This window comes from Pempheris klunzingeri, chromosome 16 (genome assembly GCF_042242105.1).
Source record: "Pempheris klunzingeri isolate RE-2024b chromosome 16, fPemKlu1.hap1, whole genome shotgun sequence".
Classification (NCBI taxonomy): domain Eukaryota; kingdom Metazoa; phylum Chordata; class Actinopteri; order Acropomatiformes; family Pempheridae; genus Pempheris; species Pempheris klunzingeri.
This window is the reverse complement of record NC_092027.1, coordinates 9,078,227-9,103,847: the sequence shown is the minus strand read 5'-3', so window position 1 is coordinate 9,103,847 and position 25,621 is coordinate 9,078,227. Positions and strand designations below refer to the sequence as shown.

The 25,621-nt window shown below is 40.3% G+C and overlaps 3 protein-coding genes across 3 annotated transcripts; 1 reads left to right on the top strand and 2 right to left on the bottom strand.

The window, feature by feature from the left end:
- Nucleotides 1–4,280: 4,280 nt before the first annotated feature.
- On the top strand, nt 4,281–14,322 carry LOC139215110 (IgGFc-binding protein-like). The gene is made up of 13 exons (XM_070845963.1): nt 4,281–4,342; nt 4,782–4,843; nt 5,207–5,481; nt 5,764–6,340; nt 6,948–7,546; nt 8,445–9,012; nt 9,099–9,358; nt 10,238–10,582; nt 11,059–11,620; nt 11,732–11,931; nt 12,832–13,206; nt 13,296–13,603; nt 14,040–14,322. Exons 2-13 carry the CDS (start codon nt 4,801–4,803, stop codon nt 14,044–14,046), a joined length of 4,119 nt encoding a protein of 1,372 aa, XP_070702064.1. The 5' UTR covers nt 4,281–4,342; nt 4,782–4,800; the 3' UTR covers nt 14,047–14,322.
- A 1,133-nt stretch (nt 14,323–15,455) lies between these two features.
- On the bottom strand, nt 15,456–20,704 carry LOC139215668 (IgGFc-binding protein-like). Its single transcript, XM_070846701.1, has 9 exons — nt 20,528–20,704; nt 19,833–20,434; nt 18,897–19,730; nt 18,471–18,812; nt 17,772–18,339; nt 16,929–17,128; nt 16,384–16,758; nt 15,851–16,122; nt 15,456–15,558 (listed from the first exon to the last, which is right to left on the bottom strand). The coding sequence occupies exons 1-9, from the start codon at nt 20,655–20,657 to the stop codon at nt 15,549–15,551; spliced, it is 3,333 nt and encodes a 1,110-aa protein (XP_070702802.1). The 5' UTR covers nt 20,658–20,704; the 3' UTR covers nt 15,456–15,548.
- A 45-nt stretch (nt 20,705–20,749) lies between these two features.
- On the bottom strand, nt 20,750–24,202 carry LOC139215823 (IgGFc-binding protein-like). The gene is made up of 5 exons (XM_070846855.1): nt 24,190–24,202; nt 21,781–23,037; nt 21,211–21,557; nt 20,855–21,110; nt 20,750–20,754 (listed from the first exon to the last, which is right to left on the bottom strand). The coding sequence occupies exons 1-5, from the start codon at nt 24,200–24,202 to the stop codon at nt 20,750–20,752; spliced, it is 1,878 nt and encodes a 625-aa protein (XP_070702956.1).
- Between the last annotated feature and the right edge of the window lie 1,419 nt (nt 24,203–25,621).

Genomic DNA, 25,621 nt, shown 5'->3' with positions numbered 1-25,621 from the left:
TATGCCGGAGCGAGGATGCCTGAAAATATTGAGTGTGTGCATATGTGGGTGTGTGTGTGTGTGTGTTAGGAAGGGAGGACTGCATATTGTGTATTTGTGTTTATATTCGTTTTGTTGTTTACTTCTGTACCTTGACCAGCTCAATTTTCCTTTCTGGGATAATACATTTTGCCTTATCAAACTTATCTGTGGAGTAGTTATGAGTTATACCTTCATTCTCCATGTAATCCGTCTCTGTGTTGACCAGCTCATCAGTTTTTGTTTTCTAAAAAGGTATCAACAAAACTATGTAAAAATATGTAACAAGTAAAAGTCCAGCATTCAAAACACAAGCACAAGTTTTCTGAGATACAGCATAAATCTGAAAGGTGACATTGGAAGAAGAACTGCTACACAAAATTATGTAACATTTGTTGTTCATATTTTGTGAAATATTGGATAATTTGACCCCTATGGCCCTTTAACTGTTTTTTTTTTTTTAAAGCAACCTTTAGGTGGTTTAGGTAACAAATTGAACTGCTAACAACTCATTTGACATTTGAAGAAACACAAAGAGCCCCAACTAGACTCTGTTTTCTTCTTCTTCTTAAGGGGTCACATGCCTAAAAGGTTTGGAACCACTGGTTTACTCATCACAACATTTTTTTAATTTAAAAATCTCAATCTGTAAAGTTACTTGTAACAGTGGCTGTCAGATAAACATAGTGGACTAAAAAGTAAAATTTATTCTCGAATGTAATGCAGTAGAAGTAGAAGGTGGCATAAAATCAAACCAAGTTAAGTACTCTAAAATGTTACTTAAGTAAGTGCCAACTTAACCAACTTGTGCAACAAATCTGCAAACAGTGAACATTTGTTTTCCTGAACTCCACCATGTCCTACTGCATTTTCTTGCTGTTGTCCTTCCTCTGTAATAGCAGCATTTGCATCCTGAATGTTAAGAATGGGTGGAGCTGGTCACATCACACACATTTTTTTCTTTTCGGGAAGCACAAAAGCACGTGGTGACAAAAGGAGAGACTTCTTTTCTTTCTTTTTTTTTACCTTTTCTGCTTGACAGGCCTCAAGTTCTGTTTTCAACTTCTCCATCTCAGAATGGAGTTTGGTCTCCGTAGCCGCTAGATCCTCCATTGCATTCGTCCCCTGAACCAGCAGCTTTTCTGCCACAACTTTATATGAGTGTCCGATTTTTAGCTGATTATCAAGTCTCATTGAGTCCACTTGCAGCTTTTCAATCGCCGTGTTTGACATGGTCAGCACTTGATGTTGGCCAATGATAATCACCACGAGTCCCATGGACACCATGATGGATAGAATGAACACAATGAAATGCAACCGCATTGATACTGTTTGGGGTTTCTGTGATTCAGACAGAATAAGAGATGAAAGTAAGAGAGATAAACAGGGACGACAGGTTTCACTCAGAGGGTGCAGTTACACTCTTGATCATTAACAGTGTCATAACAAAATTCTTTCAACTTCCTATTTTCATGTGTCATATATTCTCTTACCTTCTTTGTATATAGTTCACTTAAGCTCCTGTTTTCTTCTGTTCCCTAACTTGCCACACAGATAGAAAGGAAACCACTACCAAGACACAAGGCACTGTCAGTTCATGCTCTTATCTCGCTTTTACCTCCTCCTTCTTTCAAAACAGGTTGATTGTGGGATTGAGTGTCACACTGCAAACAGGTTGAGCAACTAAATTTACATTTTGTGTTGCTGGTATGGCACGAATATTAAAATGTCAATGGACAAAGGTGTACTTTGACCTCAATATGCAGTATGTAAATTACTTAACCAGAAAACAACAACACGGGTCAATTGTTTAATGGGGCTGAAACGAACAGTGTTTCTAGAGGCGATCTCTTGATGCCTGTTTATATAAGTGTCTAGAGACTGTCTGTGCAAGCAGCTAATTATGACCCATATTTACAAGACCTGCAAGTTTGTCTGTTCATGTCCTAAGAGAAACCAAAATTCATCATTGATTTATTTCATAATTATACATGGACAGGTAGGCAGGTATGTACAGGTCGGCTGTACAGTTCATCACACCGCCAGAGAGGGCAGGCGGAAATGGCAGACTGTTTCCTCTAGTGTCTGCCAGAATTGCAAGTAAACGGTTATCTGAATAAACAAAGATTAGATTGATGACCAAAGATACACTTCAAAAATAAGTGCAAATGTTCAGGTCCTTCAAATGAAGACAAGCAGTCAAAACTGTCAGCTAGGATGCTGTCTGGACCTCTAAACCTGCAGTTACTTATTAATATTGTAATATTTTCCTGAAGATGTAAAACTATTTCCCACAAACAGGCTAAGATTTTGTGAAGCAACTACCGATTTTAGACCTCTTGTGACCTCCTGTGAGGGAATCCTGACATCCAGGTTGGAAACCGCTGGTATGCAATTCTGTGTATAGTTAGTCAGTGAATAGTTTCCTTTGTCAACTCTTGTCTGACCGGCCCTGCTGGCTTCACTAGGGAGTGGAGAAATAAATGTGGCTGTTTGCCCTCACACAAAGTCATAGGGAAGAAAGCCAAGAGTGACCAAATTCAGAAGACTGATGTCGTTGGTTTTAACATTACTTTGTTCTGCAGTATCGCTAATCAATCGTATAAACTGTGTGCGCCGTAATGGATTGAGAAAATTATGCTACTCATTGGAAAATCTGAAAAATACACTGTCAGAGCTAAAAACAGTTGCTACAACTACAGATGCTCTTCTGCAGACCTTGTTGTCACAGTGGTTATTTGAGTTACTGCTGCCGTTCTATCAGCTTGAACCAATCTGCCTGTTCTCCTCTAACCTCTGCCATCAACAAGTCTGCAGCGTTTGAGAAACTGGCACAAATATCTGGATTCTGAAAGTATCCAACTGAAAATATCCCACCCACTCTTTCACTTTCCCTCAAAGCCTCACCCCCACTTGACTAATGTTACTGCTGGAGGACGAGTCCATGACTGCGATGAAAAGACTGGCTGCTGCCTCTGGGTCCCTTGTTTGTTCTGCATACAATGACAGACTGACAGCCTCTCTCAGTTTTTCAGTCTAACAAAACAACTCTGTTAAATGCCGCAATCATATAAACAGAAGCCGTCACAAACTATGGCCATGCGCAATGGACGCACTTGTAGCGTGCGAACAGGTAGGCAGGTATGCAGGTAGACAGGCAGGTTGGCCGTATGGTCATTACAGTCCTGTGACAACCACAGACACTGTTTTTTTTCTTTTGTATTAGCAAAACTATTTCATTTATCAATTGCTTTTGGGCTGTTATGAGAATTTCAACCAATTTAACAAAAAAAAATACATCTACAATAAGTTGCGGCCCCTGCCTTTAAATCACCTTTCCTTCCCATTTTGATGCTCAGTTTGAACTTCATCAGAACGTCTTGACCATCTTTACACACCTAAGAGCATTTATTTGCTGCCACGTGATTGGCTGATTAGATATTTGCATTAACCAGAAGCTGAATGGGTGTACCTACTGAGTGTATGTGTGTTGTGCATGACTATAGAACAAGTGCTACTGATATATGTGCAAACTGAGACAGTTTTACCTTTTGCATTGTTTTGCAGATTAAACAGAACAATCAGATAAAATCTTTATCTCTTTACCTTACACAAAACATAACAGTGGTATAATTAAGAAACAACACCACTATTACTCACAGTTATGTCCACCACTCTCAGGACAGCAGAAAAAAAGCTCCACCTGACCCTTGTAAATATGATCGTGATAGCATTGAGGCGAGTCCTGAGAACTGTGCATTTAGACAACTCACACCCACCGATTATTCTTGTAGGTGGCGACCAAATGGCTACAGTGTCAACAAATAAATCACAGTTGTTGAATGTGTTACACAAACACTGTAAAGCCAAATCGATGGGCACAAAGCCAGCAGACAATCGCATGTACGTTTTCAAACTGAATAGCAGATAACAAACATCAAAAAGAGTTTCAAATTAATCTATATCATAATCACTGCAGCCTCACATCCTGTTATAGCTCTTCTGATTTACCCCTTAGCCATTTTTTATTTCTGTTTTTCCATTTTTTCTTTTCTTCTTTTTTTTCCTTATCTATATATATTTTTTTCACTGAAATGAATTTTGTGTGCTGGTAAGCTATTGTATATGATTGACGTCATTCTCCTTTTCAGTCACACCAACTAGGACACAGAAAATGTGTCCCGTGACACTGTATTTGCTCACTTCTGGGAAAAGCCACACAAAGCCATCTTGCAGCTCATTGGTCCATGAGTAGTGGACAGAAAGTATTTAAGGATCCTCAGATTCTCCGCATGAACCCCTGAACGCCTGTTTATCAGCTCAGGTGAGAATGGTGTAGATATCTGAAAGATTTAGCAAACTATTTTTGTGAACGTTACTCAGTTTTCTGCAACAGCTGGTTCACACATTTGCAAAATTCAATGCTGTAAGAGGGGAAATGTATTTTTTGTGTATGCGTTGGTTTTTTCTAGATGCTGATGTGAAAATTGCTTTTACATTTTTATTTTTTTTCATGTCTGTATTGAATTTCTACTGTATATAACAAGAGATACAAATAACAAACAAAATTGACGTTTGCTACATTTTGGTGTTTATATGTAGAGATATGGATACATGCAAGGTGGAATAATTAGTTATACTTTTTTTTTTTTTGATTAAATAAAAAATGTAATCAAAAAAAGTAAAAACCAACAGCTAAAAAGTGTGGTTATAGCCATGTCAATAAACTCTCACTGGTTTTGTACCCCCTCTTGCTCTATTAGGTCGACTCCACTGACAAACATGGGGTGGTTTGTTTTAATCTTTTCAGCTCTTCTGCTGAGTGGTAAGTTATCAAGAATCACTTTTAAAATATTGATCATTTATCTTATAAATGTGTGTTGATAAAATATGCCAATGAGATATTACACCAAAACAGAAAAAAACAGCATTCATAATATAAACAATAAAACAATAAATTCATGACAACAGTGTTGGCACTAATGCTAGCTTCTTTTAAAGTTTAAAGTAATTCAAATCTATCTTTTCACATTATCATAACAATTCAATAGGATACTTGGTTTGTTATACATTTCGTAATGTAGAAGTGCATTTAATCCAATTGAAACAACAGTGAGGAAAAAAGACTCAGTCACTGAAATGAAAATCACCCTGCATTGTATGCAAACACATTTTATTTTTAATTCAGGGTTTTGCAGAGGAGGACCAGCCACTTTAACACCAGAGTCAGGCACCTGCTGGGTCATGGGCACTCTCCACAACACCTTTGATGGCAATTATTACAACTTCATGGGAAACTGCACCTACATCATGGCCAAGAACTGCCATGTTGATCAGACCCTCCCGGCCTTTGACGTGGCAACCAAGAACGTGGGCACAGAGGCCCCCACAGTGGGGGCAGTCACTGTCAATGTTTATGGGATCAACATCGATATAGTTCAGTCTGAGTTTGGTATGGTCCAGGTGAGTCAGTCAAAACTGTTTCATGTGTTGGTAGTATGTGAATGCTGAGATTCTGCTACAGCCCCGTCTGCACCAACAACTAATCACTTGTTCCTTGCCTGGAGATATCCTTCTGTATACCAAAACATGAATATGAACATGAACATGAACATGAACATGAACATGAACATAAACATGAACATTACAAACATCCTCATTTGGTGTTTTCTTGTTCTCTATATTTTCAAATAAAATAGTTTTATGAAATGTGCTATAAGTTAAATTTGACTGATGCTTTTTCAGGTGAATTATCAAAGATGGACTCTGCCGATCAACTTGAACAACGGCCAGGTGAAGCTTTTCCAGAGAGGTCTTTATGTCATCGTGGAGACTGATTTTGGCCTGACTGTAAAGTACGACTGGAATCAATACCTTGTCATCACAGTGCCGAGCAGTTATGCAGCCAACATGTGCGGCCTGTGTGGCAACTTCAACAACAAAAAAGAAGACGATCTCACAATGCCCAGTGGGTCAATGGCCGGCAGTGTGGCAGCACTGGGAAAGAGCTGGAGGGTTCTCGGGGCCGCAGACGATGCCTTTTGCCACAATGGATGTGTTGGCCAATGTGAAAACTGCCCAGTCAGTGAAGTTCAGAAATTAGAAAAACAAATCTTTTGCAGCGCCCTTATAAAGAATTTTGCTGAGCTCCTGGGATGTCAACCTCAAATTGATGGTGACGTCTTCCAGAGCAGCTGCATGCTTACCCTCTGTGCGGGCGAAACTGTGGAGACGTATCTCACCAACACTCTGCAAGGCTTTGCTGACATCTGCCAGAGGTCTGGGGTCAAAGTTCCAGACTGGAGGACGCCTACTAAATCCCGTGAGTAATCCAGAGTTTTAAAAGAATAAATACAACGTAAGTGATGTAACTAAGTGCATTTACTTAAGTTCAAATTTAAAACACTTGTATTGTATTTGAATCTTTACACTTTCTACTTCTACTTAAGGGAGATGTTTTACTCCACTACAATTATTTGTAGCTTTAGTGAACAAATATTTTTTGCATACAAAGTATATGAAGAAATCATAAAATCTGATGCATTGTAAAAAATTAATCTAATAATAAATACCAAAAACATAATAATTAGTTGCAGTGATCCACAAAGAAGTTAAAAATTAGCTCTGCGTCAGCCATCTGCACCATTAAAATCCTGCTTTCATATTACAGCGTACAGAGTGATGTTATTCTAAAGATATAATAGCCCAGAATAACAGTCACAGGGGCCATTCTTCAATTACATTTTAGTAAATTTTCCCAATCATACTTCCATACATAGGTTACATTTTCAAACCAGGACTTTTAATTGTACCTGAGTATTTTTTTTTTTGGTATTAGTACTTTTACTTCCTCCACCTAATTGATCTATTGAATCAGTACGACCAACAGAACTTAAACTCATCAGTCCATCTCGTTTTTGTCTACACAGCTATACCCAAGTGTCCGAAAAACAGCCACTATGAGTTCTGTGGGAGTGGCTGTCCTGCTACATGTGCAAACCCAAATACTCCCACCAACTGTGAGGCCAGCTGCGTGGAGTCATGTGTCTGTGATGACGGGCTCATACTCAGTGGCACCCAGTGTGTCCCCAAGGCTCAGTGTGGCTGCTTGTACGAGGGTTACTACGTGCAAGCCGGAGCCACCTTCTGGGGTGATAATAGCTGCACCAAAAAGTGCACGTGCTTTACTGGTGGAAGTTTGTCTTGCAAGGAGACTACTGTTCCTGTCGGGGAGCAGTGCCAGGTGGTGGACGGGATCAGAGGTTTACATCCTGTCAACGAAGCCACATGTATGGTATCTGGTGACCCACATTTTGTGACCTTTGATGGGGAGCACTACAACTTCCAGGGCACTTGTGCATATCTGATGGCTGGCGTCTCCTCCAGCCAAACCAGCCTGGAGCATTTCAGTGTTATTTTGCAGAACAACGGCCAAAATAAGAAGATCGGGTCCGTTGTCAAGCTGATAGAGGTCGAAGTGTACGGGTACACCATTGTCATCAGCAAAGAGTACCCTGGCGCTGTTGTGGTAATATGTTTTACAAAAAAAACATCATACTTGAAGGGCTGCAACTAAACATTGCTGTTTTGATAATCAATCACTGGGTGGACTATTTTATTGATTAATTAATTAATTGTTCGGTCTAAACTACCAAAAAACAATTAAATTTGTCCATCAAAATTTCGACCAAAAACTTGGTTTCAAATCTTAAGTATTTCTTCATGATGACAAAAATTCACAACTAAATAAGCAACAATCACAGTTAAACTTAAAATACACACACAGACATTATTTATTCATAGTTTAACACTCAAACTCAGGTGACACTTTCATCAGTGTCATCTGGGTGCTGACAACATAAGCAAAGGATCTATGATCAGATATCATAACTGAACTCTACTCCACTCACTCCAGACCATAAACCTTTGAATATAAAGACAACTCATTGAAATCAGCTGAGAAATGTCAAGGCTTTTTATCCAAACAAACCACATCTCCCCCTTTGCCTGTATTGGTAACAGGCCAGTGTTTCCCGGTCCAATATGGAGGCGAGGCGAAGCTGACATATGATTCAGCAGCCAGTGTGTCCGGTGTCTTTGTGTAAGATTGGGAGGAGCGCAGAGAAAAACATGAAATACAAAATATAGAATCTCTCATGTGAAATAATCAAAAAAGCTCTAACCTGGACAGAAAATGTTGTGTTCATGACATCTTGACATATAAGAAGCTGATTGAGAAAATGTTTTCAGGGCCTCTAGTAGAGTAAAATTAGAGCTAGATTTTCTGACCATCATCTAATTGAATACTAACTTACTAATTGGATCAGCTCTATAAAGTAGTACTCATGTAGTAATTCTATGCATTCATCATTAAATGTACAAATTACCTTTTGAACCTTTTTCTATTCCATCATTTTCTTTTTAAGGTCAATGGTGAGCTCTCCAACCTCCCTATAGCACTGGACAGCAATAAACTCAAACTGTACCGGAGCGGCTGGTTTGCTGTCGTCGAGACAGACTTTGGTGTGATGGTGTATTACGACTGGAGCAGCATAGCCTTTGTCATCATTCCCAGTACGTACAAGGGCGCGATGCAAGGCCTCTGTGGCAATTATAACCTGAATCCCAAAGACGACATGCAGATGAAAAATGGGAAAGAAGCCACCACCTCTGAGGAGCTCGGTCAGAGCTGGAAAGTCGGCACCCTTCCAGGCTGCGTGGACGGCTGCAGCGGCACCTGCCCCGGCTGTAACGCCACTCAGAAAGCAACATACAACACCAACCGTTACTGTGGCCTCATCACCGACCCTGCAGGCCCGTTCCGGGACTGCCACTCCAAGGTCAACCCTGTGGGTTTCCTCAATGACTGCCTGTATGATGTCTGTCTTTACCAGGGCAGCAGGAACATGCAGTGCAAGACGCTGACTGCCTACACAGCTGCTTGCCAGCTGAAAGGTGCCACAGTATACTCCTGGAGGTCAGCTCAGTTCTGTGGTAAGGACTTCTTCTACCTGACGAGTCTGTCAAGATAAATGCTTGTGAATTTCTTGAACCGAAGTCTGATCCTGCCTTGTTCCTAGATGTCCAGTATCCATCAAACAGCCAGTATGAGCTCTGTACCAGCGAGTGTTTCAGAGTCTGTCAGAAAGACGCTGCGCTATCAGACTGTGGGGCTCAGTGCATGGAGGGATATGTCTGTGATGAGGGTTACCTTCTGAGTGGAAATGAATGTGTTCCTGCCGACCAGTGTGGCTGCATTTCTGAAGGCAAATACTACCAGCAGGGGCAGGTCTTCTTCCCTGATGCCCTTTGCCAGGAGGAATGCACCTGTAACAGCACAGTAAGGATGAGGAACGCATTTAGAGCACTCATAATTTATTCATATTCCATTTATTCATATTTATTTCACGTGGCATGATGTCACATTCTAGTGGTCTAAAATTTTAAGAGCGACTTCACCCAAATCATCTTGTTTCAGATCAGCTCAGTATCATGTTTTCATATATTTGTGGTATGCAGCCATGCAAGTAGTTTAAGTTTCATGTGCTGAGGTTTCAAGCTGTGTGCTTCTGTAACAATGTCCACATTACTACAAATTATCCACAGATTTGTCAACAATTTCTGTTTGCATTTTTTACCAGAGTACTACACGCTAGTCACTACTGTAAATGTGCCAGTTTAGCCTAAAAGTCCAAATGTTGTCCCTTGGTTAGACGTTAAATTGGCCATTAAAATAACAGAAAAACAAACAACATGTAAAATCATAACAGGAGGAAGCAGGTGAAACATGAAGCAGCTGAACTGAGGATAAAAAGCAAAGGGCAAGAAACATCTAGAGTAGGAAGTTTATGATGCAATTAATGACGACATATCGTCACATTACAGAGCACATTAGTGCTTTCAGCAGCAGCAAACTAAAGTCAATTCACGTCACCAAATGGAGAGTTGAAGACAGAAATCTCAAAGGTTGGTCATTCAAACTCCTCAGCACCTACAAACAAAACTACCTGCATGGCTCGATTCCACAGGGATTAAAGGATACTGTAGGTTCACTCAAGTCCGTCTTCAAACAACAGTCAAATGTCTATTAAACAAAAACACATTGTGAACACGTCCTTAAAATTAGGGAATGTGTGATCTGGATGAATTGAACCTCCCATCACCATCAAATTAATACATTTTCAACAATGACCAATCAGAGGTATGTCTTTCATATCAGGTGCAGTGTAAGCCGTCCTCTTGTGGTCCTTATGAGAAGTGTGAGATCAAGAATTTTGTGCGATCATGTCAGCCACTGGGAAAAGGTGTCTGCTCCATCTCCGGAGATCCACATTACAACACCTTTGACAACGTCACCTACGACTTCCAAGGCACCTGCACCTACGTCGCAGCGGAGGGCTGTCACCTAAGCGGTACAAGGCTCACTGGCTTCTCTGTGGTGGTGGAGAATGAGAGGTGGTATCGTATGACTGCCAACTCCAAGGTGTCAGTGGCCAAACTGGTAGCCGTAGAAGTTTACAATAGTGTCTTGATCCTTCGCAGGAACGAAGTCGGAATGGTTTGGGTACGTAATCGTTATCATTACTGTTGAAGCAGCTATAACCGATATTTTACACTTACTGATATAACTGAAATGACAGAAGTGTCACAATGACAAAGGGTTTACTTAACTGTCACCACCAGCTTTATAGAGTTTCAGCTCTATTCAAATGTACTGTTTTATGTCACTCTCACTGCTCTCATATCGCTATTTTCATCAAAAAAAGCCCTAAAAACCAACTGTACACAGTTAGCAACTAACTGGTGAACATGAGAAAGTAAGTAAAAGTGAGTGAATATTGGCTTTACTTTCACCAAGTCTTCAGAATCATGACTCCTAATGATCCAAAAACATCAGTTACTGCAGGTATGAGGACCAAAACTGCACATAAGGAACCATACAAATAAAATGACGACAATAATAGAATTCATACATGTAAAATTATAAGAAATTCAATAACTAATAATGGATAATTAAAACAAATTCATTATTCTCTGCAGATGAATGGGATTCTATATCGCCTTCCAGTAAACCTCGGTATAGTGAAGGTTTATCAGGAGGGGACCAATGATATCATTATAACCGACTTTGGCCTGAGGGTCACGTATGATCTGGTCTACCACGTCACTGTCACTGTCCCTGGAAACTACCACGGCAGAACCTGTGGCCTGTGTGGAAATTTTAACGGTGACAAAACAGATGAGTACCAGCTGCCAGATGGAAGCTTAACCAAGGACTTCCGGACGTTTGGAGTTGCGTGGAAAGTGCCCGTGCCTGGAGTGGTCTGCGAAGATGGCTGCTCTGGTGACCTCTGTCCCAAATGTGACGATTCTGAAAAAGCTGCGTTAGAGGAGAAATGTGCAATTATCACTAATCCCAAAGGTCCATTTGCTGCTTGTCATGATATAATTAATCCTGCCTCCTACTTTAGAGATTGTGTCTATGACATTTGCATGGCTAAACAGGATCAAAGCATACTGTGCCACAGCATTGCTGCATATATGTTAGACTGCCAAGAATTTGGAGCAAAGATTCAGAGCTGGAGAAGTCCTTCTTTCTGCCGTAAGTCTGCACATTTTTCTCATTAATACTCTAACTACACATCTCTTCTACATTTGTTTACATCTACCATAAAAACCAATGAACCAATAAATTATTATTATTTGTTTACAGCTTTTACATGCAGTGCCAACAGCCATTATGAAACCTGTATGCAGCCTTGCGCCTCTCCATGTCCTGGTCTGGGTGAGACTGTCACATGCTTCACGACTTGTGTTGAAGGCTGTGCCTGTGATAAAGATTACTACTACAATGGAACTGGCTGTGTGCCCCTTGACCAGTGCAGCTGTTATTACAATGGCCAAACATACAAGGTGAGAAGATAATGTATTATTAATGTGTTAATCAATCATCAGATTAATACATAATACATAATAATACATTATGATGAAAAGCTAATGTGTAATTTATGTATTTATCTGTGATCATTAAAGGTCCAATATTATGATCATAAAGTTAATATTTGTATTTCGAGGTCCTAGTAGAATAGGTTTACATGGTTTAATGTGCAAAAAACACATTATTTTTCTCATAACAGACATGGCTGCTGCAGCTTTTTTCAGCCTCTTTCTGCACGCAGCGTTTTAGACAAACAGAACTAAATCCATGTTTCAGTGAACATCTTTGTGTTACCCTGACTTGGTGTTAGTGAGGAGAAAACAATGGTGGACAGCGAGGTGTATTCAGGAAGTTTTCATTGGTGGGGACAGTCAGTCTGCTGATTGGCTGGAGGAGGTCACATGATCAACAGATCCCCTTATGACATCATAATCAGATAACATATTATCTGATAAAGTAAAGCTGTAGTTATAAGACTCTATTTTTTCATTTTTTTTGTTTCTAACAAAAGTGTGTTAATAAACTTTTGAAGCGCACCACTACAACAGTAACACACAATCTTTAACTTACAACGAAATACCTGCAAAACCTTTCTCCATCAGCCTAATCTGGGTTTTCTGTTTAGTGATAATTAGCATCTCTTAGCATGCTATCCTGCTAAATTAAGCTGGTGGACATTATCTGCTAAATACATATACATTGCCTCGGTTAGCATTACTGTTGACTCACTTCGTCGAACTGCATGCATTTGTTCGCCTCAGCATTTTGTGCGGTAACATGTACCCCTGACTACATTACACTCTACAAACCAATACAAATCACAGCACAGTATGGCCCCTTTCAACATTTTAGCATGTGTTTTGTGTCATTTGCAGATTGGAGAGTCCATTATGACTGATGACTGTCACAGGATTCACACCTGCCAGGCCTCTGGAATCGTTCTGTCCACTAACATGTCATGTGACCCCAACGAGAATTGTCTGGTCAAGAACGGTGTGATGGGCTGCTACGTTCAGCAGTGCCTTTTGGACGCCAATGGGACCCTCACTGCATTTAATGGCGACAGTGGTACCATAAAAGTACCCGGAGCCTATGAGATTATCCAGAAATGCGACCAGTCTCAGGCATTAGACTGGTTCAGGGTGGTGGTGAAGTTTGAGACGTGCACTCCTGGTGTGAACACAATTGTGGCTGTGCATGTGTTCTTCAGTGAAGTGATGATCACAGTCAACAGCACACATGGCATCTGGGTGAGAGTATTGCTAAAGATATGACATCAATCTTATCTTACTTTAGAAAATGAATTCATCAATATAAAGTGTTCAATCTGTGTTCACAGGCAAATGGAAGGTTGATAACTCAGACCACTTTCTCCAAGGGCAACGTACAAGTGATGGTTTCTGACAAGACAGTGAGAATTAGCAGCCCTGCAACCCTTCAGCTGTCCTTTAGTTCAACTAATGAACTCACCATGAGTGTCAGCGACAAAGTGGCTGACATGGCGTGCGGGGCATGTGGGAAGCTCAAGCCTGTAAGCACTACAACACGAGGTCTGAGCAAGAGACTGCTGGGCTCTTTTCATGGGCAGAGTAGTACCTTTGCATCACTGAACATTGGGCAATGGACAGCTCCTGATTTCCCCAACTGGTAAGTCACATAAATTACTTTTAAATTAACACAAATGAATAAATTAAAAAAAAGGATCTGAAATTATCTGATTTATGCAATCCCAGTGCTAGTTTCAAAAATTATCTGAAGTTGATACTATTAACACATAGGATGCACCAATATTACTCCAATCCCAATAAAAAAACAATAGCCACCAGTGTGTAAATCTAAAATGTCAGTACTGACAATATAAATGTACAATAGCAGGTCAAGTCATACAAATGTTTAGGGTTTCAAACTGCACATACATGTTCTTTTTGAGATTTTATGCAAATCAGATTATAATTATTGTAATCAGTATTATTTCTTCTGGGATATTATATGCAGATGGTAGAATTATTTATTTACAATGTGTTTCATTTTCAGAAATGTTGGCTTCACAATTTGACAAATTATTTTTCTGTTTCTTTTTCAGTGTTTAGTAAATTTCAGTCATGCCAGCTTTTTTATCAACTGCATTGATCAACATCCTTCAGCACTAACCAAACTGACAGCATCACTGATTAATGAAATTATTTTATTTCTATGAAGGATCGCAAATTCTTGTAATTTCCATTTCTTGCTACAGTTCAGTTGTCGTTGTGAAAAAGATTGTTTGTCTTGTCCAACATTTGTAATAAGTGCAGTAGCATATATTTTGCACATCTGTATAAGATACAGCTTCATGGATATTTTGCTTGGGAATAAACACCAGCATATCAACCGCTCAAACAATGTATGTCTCTTATGTGCAACTGTCTGTGTGACTATCTGAGCCCAATCTGTCTTCCCAGCATCCAATCATTGCATGAAGCTGCAGTAGCCCCATCATTTTTGATTCAAGTCCGACTGAAATCACATGTAGTCACCCCTTTTTGTACTCAAAAATACTGCCAGCATTTTTTAATTTGTTGTCAATAATTTTTTATTATTATAAGGAAAAATTGGTGATGTGCCTTAAAAAATAACGATTAGATTGGCAGACAGTCTGTGCTCATTCAAAACAAATGAGCCAGATGTGGCAAATATATTTCGAATACTTGGACCAGATGCTGGACGATGCATCTGATGGTTACCACAGACGCCTTGTAGTCATTCACTGACTGGTGGGATTTTGTTTTTAAGTTGAAAATTCCTTTTTCTAGGACACCAGCGACAGTGTCAACATTTGATATTGCATCATCAACAGCTGTGATGAATGATACAGGATCATTCTCATATTTTGTTAGAGTGCTCAGCACTGGAGGGAACAACAAGGGATAAAAAAAACTATATCACTCTATATAGATCAATAAAATAATAATGAATACTGATATCCCACTTGATGTAAATGACAGAGACCCTACATATGTCTCCTGTAGACATTTAATGGGAAAATGATTAACTAGATAAAAGAAGACAGAGGAACTAAAGCATAAAGAAAAGAGCAAAAATAGTCTCATCAAATCTAACTGCATGGACTCAAAGGCTAAAGCAAGTCTGCACAAAGAAGTATATGCCAGCACAACTGCAAAAGATGATGGATTTTATTCAGCTTTACTTTCAGTAAAGCTACAAGTTTTTTTCTAAATCTTTGAGATAACTGAACAGCAAGCAAATATTTAAAAATATTGGGTTATAAGAACAACAATAATGCGTTGTTCTAGTTCACTAATTAATTCAACTTTCTATATCAGTTGTCATTTCATCAGCCAGGAGTCATTTTCATTGTTTGATTAGTTTATTTAATTTTTTTTTTCTAAAGACCATACAGAGTCTAAATCTTCTAGAAATAAATAAGTTTTTATTTATTATGTAATTATTTTACAAACCCATTTTATTTAAAGCTTAAGGTAAGTAATAAATGTATTTCGAATAAAGCGTTCGGTGCTGATTGATTGTTGAATTTCCTTCAGATGATGAAGCTGTTGTGTTGATCTCTGATGTTGAGAAGATTACTTTTCTTTCACAATTCACTGCAAAAAGACAACAAATTAATCAAATTGTGGTAAATTTGTTGCAGCTCTTCTTCACATGTATTCTGTAATGTGTGGATCCACCAGACCTCGTACAGTAACGGAGATGATTTGTCAACATTTCAGTGGGCATTTACAGCATTGTGATAACCCAAATACATTGATAATGATGATCAGAGAAAAATGTTGTTAAATTCAAAAAGTTGTTGAGATACTGAGTCCACTGTCATATGTGTAAACCTATAACCGTAAAAGCAGATACTGCTTGGATCAGTCTGTATCCTATACTCACCAAGATGGAAAGTCTTGTGCAGAAAATGAAGCCATGTACTCCTGCAACGTGTCCAGTGACAAACCCAAGGTGTCTCTGGAGGGGAGTAATTTGCCACATGCTCCGCACACCTTGTCTGCCATACTGGCACTCACTGTCACAATCAGCTCCTGCCTCTTGCTGTAAGTCAGCTTGAAGAGTGACGTCTTCTCGATAACAATGGTGTTCTCGATGAGTGTCACAGAGATGTTATTTCTGGATGTTCTGGAGAGAGTCACCTTTTTACCATTGACCTGTAAACAGCATCAGATTTTGTTGTTTAGTGTGAGGTTATGTTCAGATACGTGTGCCAGGGACACCTGGAATATGTGGTTCATATATAAAGTATGTTGAACAATTTGGGAAATAGGATAACTTTCTTTCTTGCAGAGGATGAGACAAGAACATAAGACAGCAAGACTCAGACAAGACAGAAAGTCCCTGCTCCCAACCAAGAAATAGTCCTACACGTGTTGAACTGATGAATGTTGAACTATTCTTTTAAAACTACCCACCCAGGTCTCCTGTTTGTCAGTAACTGTGATACTCAGGTCATTGACGTAGACGTAAATAGCGACGACGCTTTTCACACTGGTCAGAGTGCACTCTTGGAACTTAGCCACAATCCTGAACCAGTCTACAGCTGATTCGTCACAGTGTTCGATCATCTCATAAGCCCCCATGACAGAGATGGTGCCAGTCGTGCCACTGAAAAGAGTGATGGAGCCTCCGGCCTCCATGCGACATTGTCTAGGGTAGCAGCCAAAGACACCATGCTTGAGCTGGCAGCTCTCTGCAGCATTGCATGAATAGTCCTCATACTGGATTTCACCAGACGATGTACAGGTGTAGCGCTGCTGGCAGTGGTCAGATAGCACAGACTCGCCAATCTAAAGAAACAATTAGAGAATAAATTAGAGACTATAAACATCGTACAAATAGTGCTTGTTGGCAAATGCATTAACATACAATGTAATTTTGATAGAAAATAATGAGTGGAAACTTGTGAGCAGCAATGTAGTAGGCTATGTGAGTGCAGTCAAACTGAGGGCCACTTCACCTTGTAGGTCCGTCCATTGATGTAACAACTGCAGTTCTCCAGGGCAACACAGCCAGTCCCATTGTAGTAGTAACCTTCATTACAGGCGCAGCCCTCAGCACAAGAGGTGGGGCAGGTTATGGTGTCAGTGAGACCAGGACATGGAGAGGCACATGTTTCAGTGCAGATCTGGTAGTGACTGTTTTCTGAACACGTAACAGCTACAACAAAAAAGCATATTAAGATGAGCCAATGTAACAACAGCATACACTAAAAGCCTCCACTGTAAAGATAGAACTATCCAGTCTGTATCTGTATCAAAAAGTGAAATAGTGTCAGACAAATATATGAGTTGTTAAAGGTTCCTCGTGGAATCTATTATAAACAAACAGAAACTTGTGTAAGAAACATTTAATGTTTTTCACCAAAAGGCAGTGTTTATTCTTGACCTCTAACAAATACATTGAGTGCATTTCCTTCCTCATTTAACAGTTGCAAAGATGATTTCTATTGTTTTAAATTGTACATCGTTTAAATCCATGCGCACATGCTAGCAGTCTTCTTTTTGACTGCCTCTTTTACATTGTAAAGTTTCTTGGCCTATTACTGCCACCGTCTGTCAATCAGCCAAATAATGTGATACCACATACAAACAATAAGTGCACCCAGACACTACTAGTGATTAAAAAAAACTCCACATTGTGCCTTTAACATTTGGGGTCCTTTTGTTGATAATATGAGATAGAAAAATGCAAGATGAAGAAATAAAGATCATAGCATTTTAGCAAATGAGAGAAAATTCAGTAAAGGAAAGGAAATCATTATTCAAACAGAGAAGATCGCAAAATAATCAACTGTACTCACGGCAGAAAGTTGGCGTCCTCCAGGAGTTGATCTTTACTCCAATGGTCTGACAGTCGGTCACATATGATGAGATGCCTTGGCAGAGAACGTTGCGGTCTCCCTTAGACATGCAGACGTCATAGACGCAATCTCTATAGTAAGGCTCAGGACTTAGTTGGCTGTGGCAGGCAGCAAAGGCACTGTCAGGATTTTTGAGAATTCCACAATCTCTCTCAAAGATTTCCTTTTGTTTGCTGTCACATACGGGGCACTGGTTGCCACTGCATCCATCATCACAGACCACCCCTGGTACAGCCACTTTCCAGGCAGCTCCAAAGGTCTGGATGTCCTTAGTCAATTTTCCATCAGGTAGTTCATACTCATCTGTCCTGGCGCCATTGAAATTGCCACACAGGCCACAGGTTTTGCCCTTGTAGTTGCCAGGAACAGTGACTTCAACTTTGTAGACCATATCATAAGTCACTTTCAGGCCAAAGTCAGTTATGATAGCATAGTGAAAGCCCTGTTGGAAGACTTCCACTTGTCCCTCATTGAGATTAAGTGGAATGGTTGCCAAGTTGCCATTCACCTGGAAAACACAAAAAAGGTCCCTTGAATTAGGTTTAATCACCTTTTTCAGCGAATTGTGCTGTTTTTAGCAATAATGAATGAATAGAGGGATTGTAAATTAATCAACGGTCTTTAGGCAATATCACTAACCATGACTACTTTAAGCTGATTCCTTCGGAGGACCAGGGTGTAGCCATACACCTCCACCGCAACAAGCTTGGCTACAGCCACATTTGGTTGGTCTGTCCGTGTCCACTTCTCATTCTCCACTACCACTGAGAATGTTTTGAGCCGTGAGCCTTCCAGATGGCATGATTTAGCTGCAGTGTAGGTGCAGGTGCCTTGGAAATCGTAGTATTGGTCGTCAAAGGTCTTGTAATGTGGATCACCTGCAATTGTGCATGTTGCATTTCCCAGTGGTTGGCATGATCGAACATTCTTGATCAGCACACACTTCTCCAATGGCCCACAAGATTGTTTCTCACAGGCCACCTAAAGTAACAGAGACGCTTTTAGCACAACTAAAAAGGTGTAAAATTAGTTAGTACGTGAAATGCTACAGCATATAAAGCTTACCATGCCATCGCAGGTGCAGTTGTGGCAGTCTGATGACAGAAAACTCTGTCCCTTCCTATAATATTTGCCCTGGTATTTGCAGCCACACTGGTCAAAAGGCACACACTCGTGTCCACTGAGTAGAAACCCATCATTGCACACCCATGCTTCCTGGCAGGGCCTTTTGCAGCCAGGAGGAGGCAGCCCAGTGTCACAGGTAGCATGGCAAACATTTCCACAGTGTTCATAGTGACTGTTATCAGGATGCATCATCTTAGATATGGGGCAGAAGTCTTTTGTCCTCCACTGGGACACATTGACTCCTTTCTTTTGGCACTCGATAGTGTAACTGCGGAAATGGCTACACCAGGAGCCTTTCTTGCCATTATAAAGGCACATATCATACACGCAACTTTTAAAAATGCCTTCAGGATTTTTGATGGCATGGCATTCGCGGAAGGGCCCTGAAGGGTTTAGTAATAAACCGCAGTACTGGTCTGTCTCATAAATCTCTTTCTGGGTGATGTCACAGCTCGGGCAGTCGTCTTTGTTCTTGCAGCCATCAACACAACCTGGGATCTCAGCAACCCTCCAACTTTTTCCTAGTTCCTCTGCAGACGTCGCCAGTTTGCCATTCTTCAACCGTAGGTCATCTTTGGGGTTGTGATTGTAATTGCCACACAGACCACACATAGCATCAGCATATGTACTGGGGACTTTGACATGTACTGTCGAACGCCAGTCATATGAGACCTCCAGCCCAAATTCAGTATGAATCTCAGCGAAGTCGCCAACCTGGTAGACTGTGATATTTCTTTTGAGTGTGACAGGTAAGTTTGTGAGCTCTCCATTTATCTGCAAAAACAAAATTGTTTAATTCAAGACTGGACATATTATCAGCAAAAAAGATGAAAAAAATCAATCAGAGTGTGATAAATTTGCTATAACTTTGCGTACCAGGACCAAATCTTTGTGCTTTCTTGAGATAACAATGGAATTTCCATAAACGTTGACCTCTACCAGCCTTGCACCAGCGCCAACTCTTTTGCCATGGCCATCGTTTTGCACCAATACGTCAAACCTTTGCAGGGAAGGATCTTTCGAGCAGACCCCAGCCAACTGATACACACAGCTGCCCTGGAAGTTGTAATCATACCTATCAAAGGTCTCAAAGTGAGGGCCGCCAGTCATGCTGCACTCAGCAAAGGCATTCAAGTGACATCCGATAAGGCCATCAACCATCTTGCACTCATATCCGTTTTTACAGCCTGGTTTCTCACAATCAACTTTCTTGGTGGCCTGGTTGCATGTGCACTTCTCGGTGCATTTGTCATCAGTAAAGAAAGAGGCCCCAGCCTCTATGTAGTGGCCTTTGTACAAGCAGCCACATTGGGCCTTAGGGACACACTCAGTGCCGCTAAGCAGGAAGCCCTCGTCACAGACACAGGTTTCCACACAGCTTTTCTTGCACTTTGTGGCAGCATCTGGGTTTTCACAGGTGGCGGGGCAGGCATTCCCGCAGAACTCATAATGGCTGTTCTCTGGGCATGAGGGTGGAGCTATTTCAGACAATAGGACAATGTGTTACCACCACAGAATGAGGGTGACACTAAACAAACATGTTCTCAAACTCTGTCAAAGGAGTTACTCACAGCACTGGGCGAGGTGCCTCCAGTCATGAATTTTGATGCCGGCTCTCTGGCAAGCATCGGCGTACACCTGCAAGGTGTTGCACAGGAAGTTCTTCATCCCCTCACCCATGCACACGTCATACAAACACATCTCATGAAACACTTTGGGTTCAATGACAGCATTACAGTCACTGAGTGGTCCATCCATGATGCTTGTGAGCAAGCCGCAGAACATCTTGTCAGCTAGGCTGTCCAAAAAGCTGTCGTTATCACAGGTGTCACACTTGCCCAAGCATTCATCTTGACAATGTGCATCTTCTGGCATATCAGGAACCCTCCAGCTCTTGCCCAGGGCAGCTACACTGCTGGTGTGTGAGCCAGTTGGAGTCACCAAGTCATCCTCCTTTTTGCTGTTAAAGTTGCCACACAGGCCACAGATCTTGCCAGAAAAACTGCCTGGCACTGTGATGACAATAGTCTCCTTCCAGTCATATTGCACAGTCAGGCCAAAATCTGTCTCAACAATGACAGACAGGCCGCTTTGCGATAGCTTCACCTTGCCATTGCCCAGGTCGATTGGGAGATTCCACAACGTGTAGTTCATCTAAAACATATTAAGCCATGTTTGAATTGATTAAATAAATAAAATTTTTCACAGTCTCAACTTGAGTAGTCCAGTTTGCTAAAAGACAAACCTTACTTACCCTGACAAGGCCAAACTCTGATCGTACAATGGTCACTGTGTACCCATAGGCCTTAATGATCACCTTGCCGACAAATGTCACCTTTGAACCAGTAAGTCTGTCATTCTGAGCATCAACCTCAAAAGCTGGGAGGTTTTCATCAACATGGCAGTTCTTGACCATTGTGTAGGTGCAGTTGCCCATGAAGGTGTAGTATTTGCCATCAAATGTGCGGTAGTGAGGATCGCCCATGGCCCAACAGGTACCTGCTTTGATGGCTGGAGGTTTTTTGACACATACTGGGGAGCTTCCCTTCATCTGGCACACTTCATCTTCTGAACATTTCGTAGTGCTGCAGTCATATTTCTCTGGCACAATGTAAAAAGAGCAGACAATTGAGCTGTGCACAATTTACTATATCTTATTATGCTATGCTGTTCTATGATATACTATACTAAACTGTGCTATATTATGCTATGCTATACTATACTATACTATACTATACTATACTATGCTATGCTATGGTATGGTATGCTATCCTGTGCAATACACTTTTAATAGATTATATTGTGACTCATTCTTTTGATGTACCTGCTGGGTCAGCAGCTGCAGGGGATCCATATCCGTTAGCATAAAGAACACCAAAGCTGTAGACTCCAAATGGAGAGGTGGGGTGAGAGATTTGATAGAAGTTTGCTCCGGTGCTATAATACATCTCAGCCCAGGAGAAATCAGTCCCGTCTACTTTTCGCCACATGAGATTGGACGGCTGGGGCTTCTGGTCAATTTTGATGCCATCCAGGTCTTTGTTACGAGCCACTACTATGATATTGTTGGAGAAATCACCCTGTCCCTCCAGGGAATAGGACGTGCTGAAGTAATTTGTGGGCAGAATAGTCATGAGAAAGGGATCAAAATACTCTTGTGTATCCACAGGGCCCCCATTGAATTCAAATAGGACCTGGATACCTTTGTCAGATGTCAAATATATGGCATGTGGCCAATTAGAGTAGAGCTCCAGAGTTTGTCCTGCAAACATAGGGTAACTCTGGACCTTTCCATCAACATTCAAGATTATTTTAGTGGGCTCGGATGCTTGGACATAAACACTGTCGTGTAAATAGGTAAGGATGTCATGATAAGGCAGGGGAGCAATGATGAATTCTTTGCCCCAGCTGTTAACAGGAAGAAGTTGTTCATAGACGTGGTTGCAGGAGGTGTACTTCTGAACACAGACATGTCCAGAGGAGACAGCCACAGGAAGGCGTGAGATTACTTTAGTACCGCTCAGGTTATCCTGACTCTGAATCTGAGCAGTCTCAAATGGCTCTAGCTTTATGGTCATTTTGCTTCCTCTCCTGTAATACTTCCCTTCGAATCTGACAGAGCCCTGCAGGAAAATCTCAACTGAGTTTGGCTCCTTGTGGTTGGTGAGAGAGAATTCTTTGAAGCTTTCTGGGCTAGGGCTAGAGCTGGAGGGAGTGAATATCATGTACTCAGTCCCCCAGTCCTTCACTGGGTAAATTACAGAGGTGTCTGCTGTGTATTTTTTATAGTTGAGAGACATCACAGTGACATCTTGGCTAGCCTCGATCAGCACAGCCTGGTGGGACTTTTTACTGCCTGTCATCTCTACTCTGTCGGGTAGCTTGAAGGATTCACTCATGCCGGGCTTAATTTCCCGCTCATAGACCTCACCCACAGCAGTCACCTTGACCTTGGTGCTGCCTTGTGAAGTGGGCAGAGCTGCAACCTCAACCAAGAAACGAGTATCCCTGCCATTACTTCCAAGGTTGTACATGAAAGATGTGGCAAACTCTCTTCCTGCTGGTAAAGCAGAACAGAGTCCTGGAAAAAAAACATAAGAGGAAGAGAAGAGTGTGAAAAATCTAAAATTCTAAACACCATCCGCTGGCCATTAAATACCAGTGATTTTAGTTTAGTAAAAGTAGCAACACTGCTGTGCAGAAATACAATGTCACAAAGAAAAATTGAGCATTCAGAGAAAAAAGTAAGTACAAGTACGTATTAACATAAAAATACACCTAAAGCATGACAAGTAAAGTGCTCACCTATTTCAGAATAACATATATTACTGGATTATTGATGCATTAATGTGTACATCACTGTAATGCTAAAGATGGTTAAATTTATATACTGCTGTGTTGTGTTGTCTTAATGTATAAAAATAAATCATAATTTGATTTTATATTCCTGCCCTATATATTTTGTATTAATAATCTGAATCTGTAAAGTGTAAAAGTAAATAAATGCAGTGGAGTGAAAAGTACTATATTTTCCTCCTAAATATAGTTGAGGACAAGTATAAAGTAACAGAAAATAGAAATACTCAAGTTCTCAAGGACAACTACCTCACCACACTAGGGTGAAAGTTTAAGGTGAAAGTATTACATATTAGATAATATGTATGCATATTTTAAGGAAAGCTATTTATTTTGGAGCATTTTAGGTGAGGACAATGTTGATATATTGCCTTCTCCAGTTGACTTACCACCCAGCAGTAAACCCGCAAGACAGCAGAAAAACCCTTTCATTGTTGAACCTAAAATAACACACAACACACACAATTTTACCTTCCAAAAGTATGAAGACAACAGGACACACACACAGTCATAGAGACGAAATTAACCTTTTTTTTTTAAAAAAAGTATAAGTTATAAATATCTGTTTTTGGAATACTATATATAATTGTAGCAGTCTCTATCATCTAATACACTTGTGATCATTCTGAATTACGCAGACCACACAATGAACAAGTTTTCGTTTCTTTACCCCAAAACATTTTCAGGGAAACTCAACAAAGTCAAGCACCTCCAGCTAGTTTCCCTCCATCAGCCAAAATCAGAGTCACTATCAGCTCTTAAAGTCAGATTTACTATTCAAAGATTTTTAGAGATTTGTTTCAGGATGTCAATCCTTCTGACAACAGGGCAACTCTTGCTACAACATATAGATTTAATATTTGCTAATCAACCTTACCTGAACCAGACATCCAAGGATCTGGACTAACGGCATCTCGACCGATTGCCTTTTATTTGTCATGGTGATGCAGAGAAAGCCAATCAGGGAGAAGGTGTCACGCTGCATGCATAGTCACAAAATGACAAGTCACATGGCAAAAGCTTCTCTTTGCATGTGGACGCCTATCAGGTCAGGTGAAAACCTTCTTTCTTCCAAGTGCCAACTTATCAGGATCTTGTTTAAAGCTTGTTTAAAGAGTTTTATATACGCCTTTGGGAATTAAATTCTTATCAGAGAATAGATGGAAAATACACATTCGGTTCAATGATTAGTGACAGTGATGCTAAATTAAATGCATGTGCAGCGCCACACTGAGCTTCAGATCAGGCCGTTCAAAAGTCTGACTTGAAGAAACTAGAAGCTAATGGACTTAAATCATGAATATTTGTCACAGGTGTGATAAACACAAAGTGATGTTATATTATTAGACCCTACATGGGATTTTCTCATCCAATATTAAACATTTACAGGTAATTTCAATGTTGTCTGAAGGATAAATTAGGAAAAAAAGGAGTCATTACTACATGTATAATCTAACCTGATCAGTTTGTGTGTGTAATATGTATATGTGTGTCAGTTTTTCACATTTACTCCACTAAATCATAATATTTAACTCCCTGATGAGTCCTCCGACAGCCTCTTCTCTCTGTTTTTCATCCCAGACTCTTTTTTTGGTTGTTGTTTGGTTTTTGTTTTACGTATTTATTTTTTCTTTTACAAGTTCTTGAGTGGTGATGTTATTGTTAACAGTAAAAGTAAAATATAGTGATATGTATATATGGCTTTGTTGTACTCATCATCCCACTTTCACCAATAAGAATATTTGTCAAAAAAAAGAAAAAAAAGAGTGATGATCTCTTGTAAGGACCTTGGATACCAAATAACATAACAAATAAAATATAAAATTTGTGTTTCAGTAGAACAACACTTATACATATGAGAGAGGATACAAATCTCATATGTCACTATTTGACAGGTGCAGATTGCACTTATGATAGTTCAGGGTGGTGAAAGTTCATATCTGGAGTCACACCCCAACAACCACCTGAAAGAAAAAACAGACAAATCAAACACTGGTGGACGCTTATTCATGTTGTTGAAATAAATGGATAATATATATATTAAACAGAGATAAAAAAGTGGCTATAATATTAGCTGGTTGTGATCCAATCAATCAGCACCTTTTTAACAGCACAATGCAGACAACAGAAATGATTGTGTGAGAATTGTTTGAATTCTAGGGAGTGAAAAAGTGCATCTTTTATTGCTCTCACAAGTCAAAACACTGGAGATAAAAACATGAGACGAGATGTTTGGCATGTTTTTGATGAGTGTGCACCATCTTTTGATAACAGAGGGCACAGTCAAGCGGTTTTTGAGCACAGCGGTT

What these genes read in the sequence shown, in the direction of transcription:
- LOC139215110 (XM_070845963.1), top strand. Translation starts at nt 4,801, where the DNA reads ATGGGGTGGTTTGTTTTAATCTTTTCAGCTCTTCTGCTGAGTG. An exon ending in ACAATGGCCAAACATACAAG is followed by an intron (nt 11,932 to 12,831) that starts GTGAGAAGATAA and finishes TGTCATTTGCAG; the next exon opens with ATTGGAGAGTCCATTATGAC. An exon ending in ACAGCACACATGGCATCTGG is followed by an intron (nt 13,207 to 13,295) that starts GTGAGAGTATTG and finishes CTGTGTTCACAG; the next exon opens with GCAAATGGAAGGTTGATAAC.
- LOC139215668 (XM_070846701.1), bottom strand. Translation starts at nt 20,657, where the DNA reads ATGTGTTTGTATGACGTGTGCATGGGTGAGGGGATGAAGAACTTCCTG. An exon ending in AGCACAAAGATTTGGTCCTG is followed by an intron (nt 19,731 to 19,832) that starts GTACGCAAAGTT and finishes TTGTTTTTGCAG; the next exon opens with ATAAATGGAGAGCTCACAAA. An exon ending in TCAATGGACGGACCTACAAG is followed by an intron (nt 16,759 to 16,928) that starts GTGAAGTGGCCC and finishes TTGTTTCTTTAG; the next exon opens with ATTGGCGAGTCTGTGCTATC.
- LOC139215823 (XM_070846855.1), bottom strand. An exon ending in TGCAGCTGCTGACCCAGCAG is followed by an intron (nt 21,558 to 21,780) that starts GTACATCAAAAG and finishes ACATTGTGCCAG; the next exon opens with AGAAATATGACTGCAGCACT. An exon ending in CAGAGTTTGGCCTTGTCAGG is followed by an intron (nt 21,111 to 21,210) that starts GTAAGTAAGGTT and finishes AATATGTTTTAG; the next exon opens with ATGAACTACACGTTGTGGAA.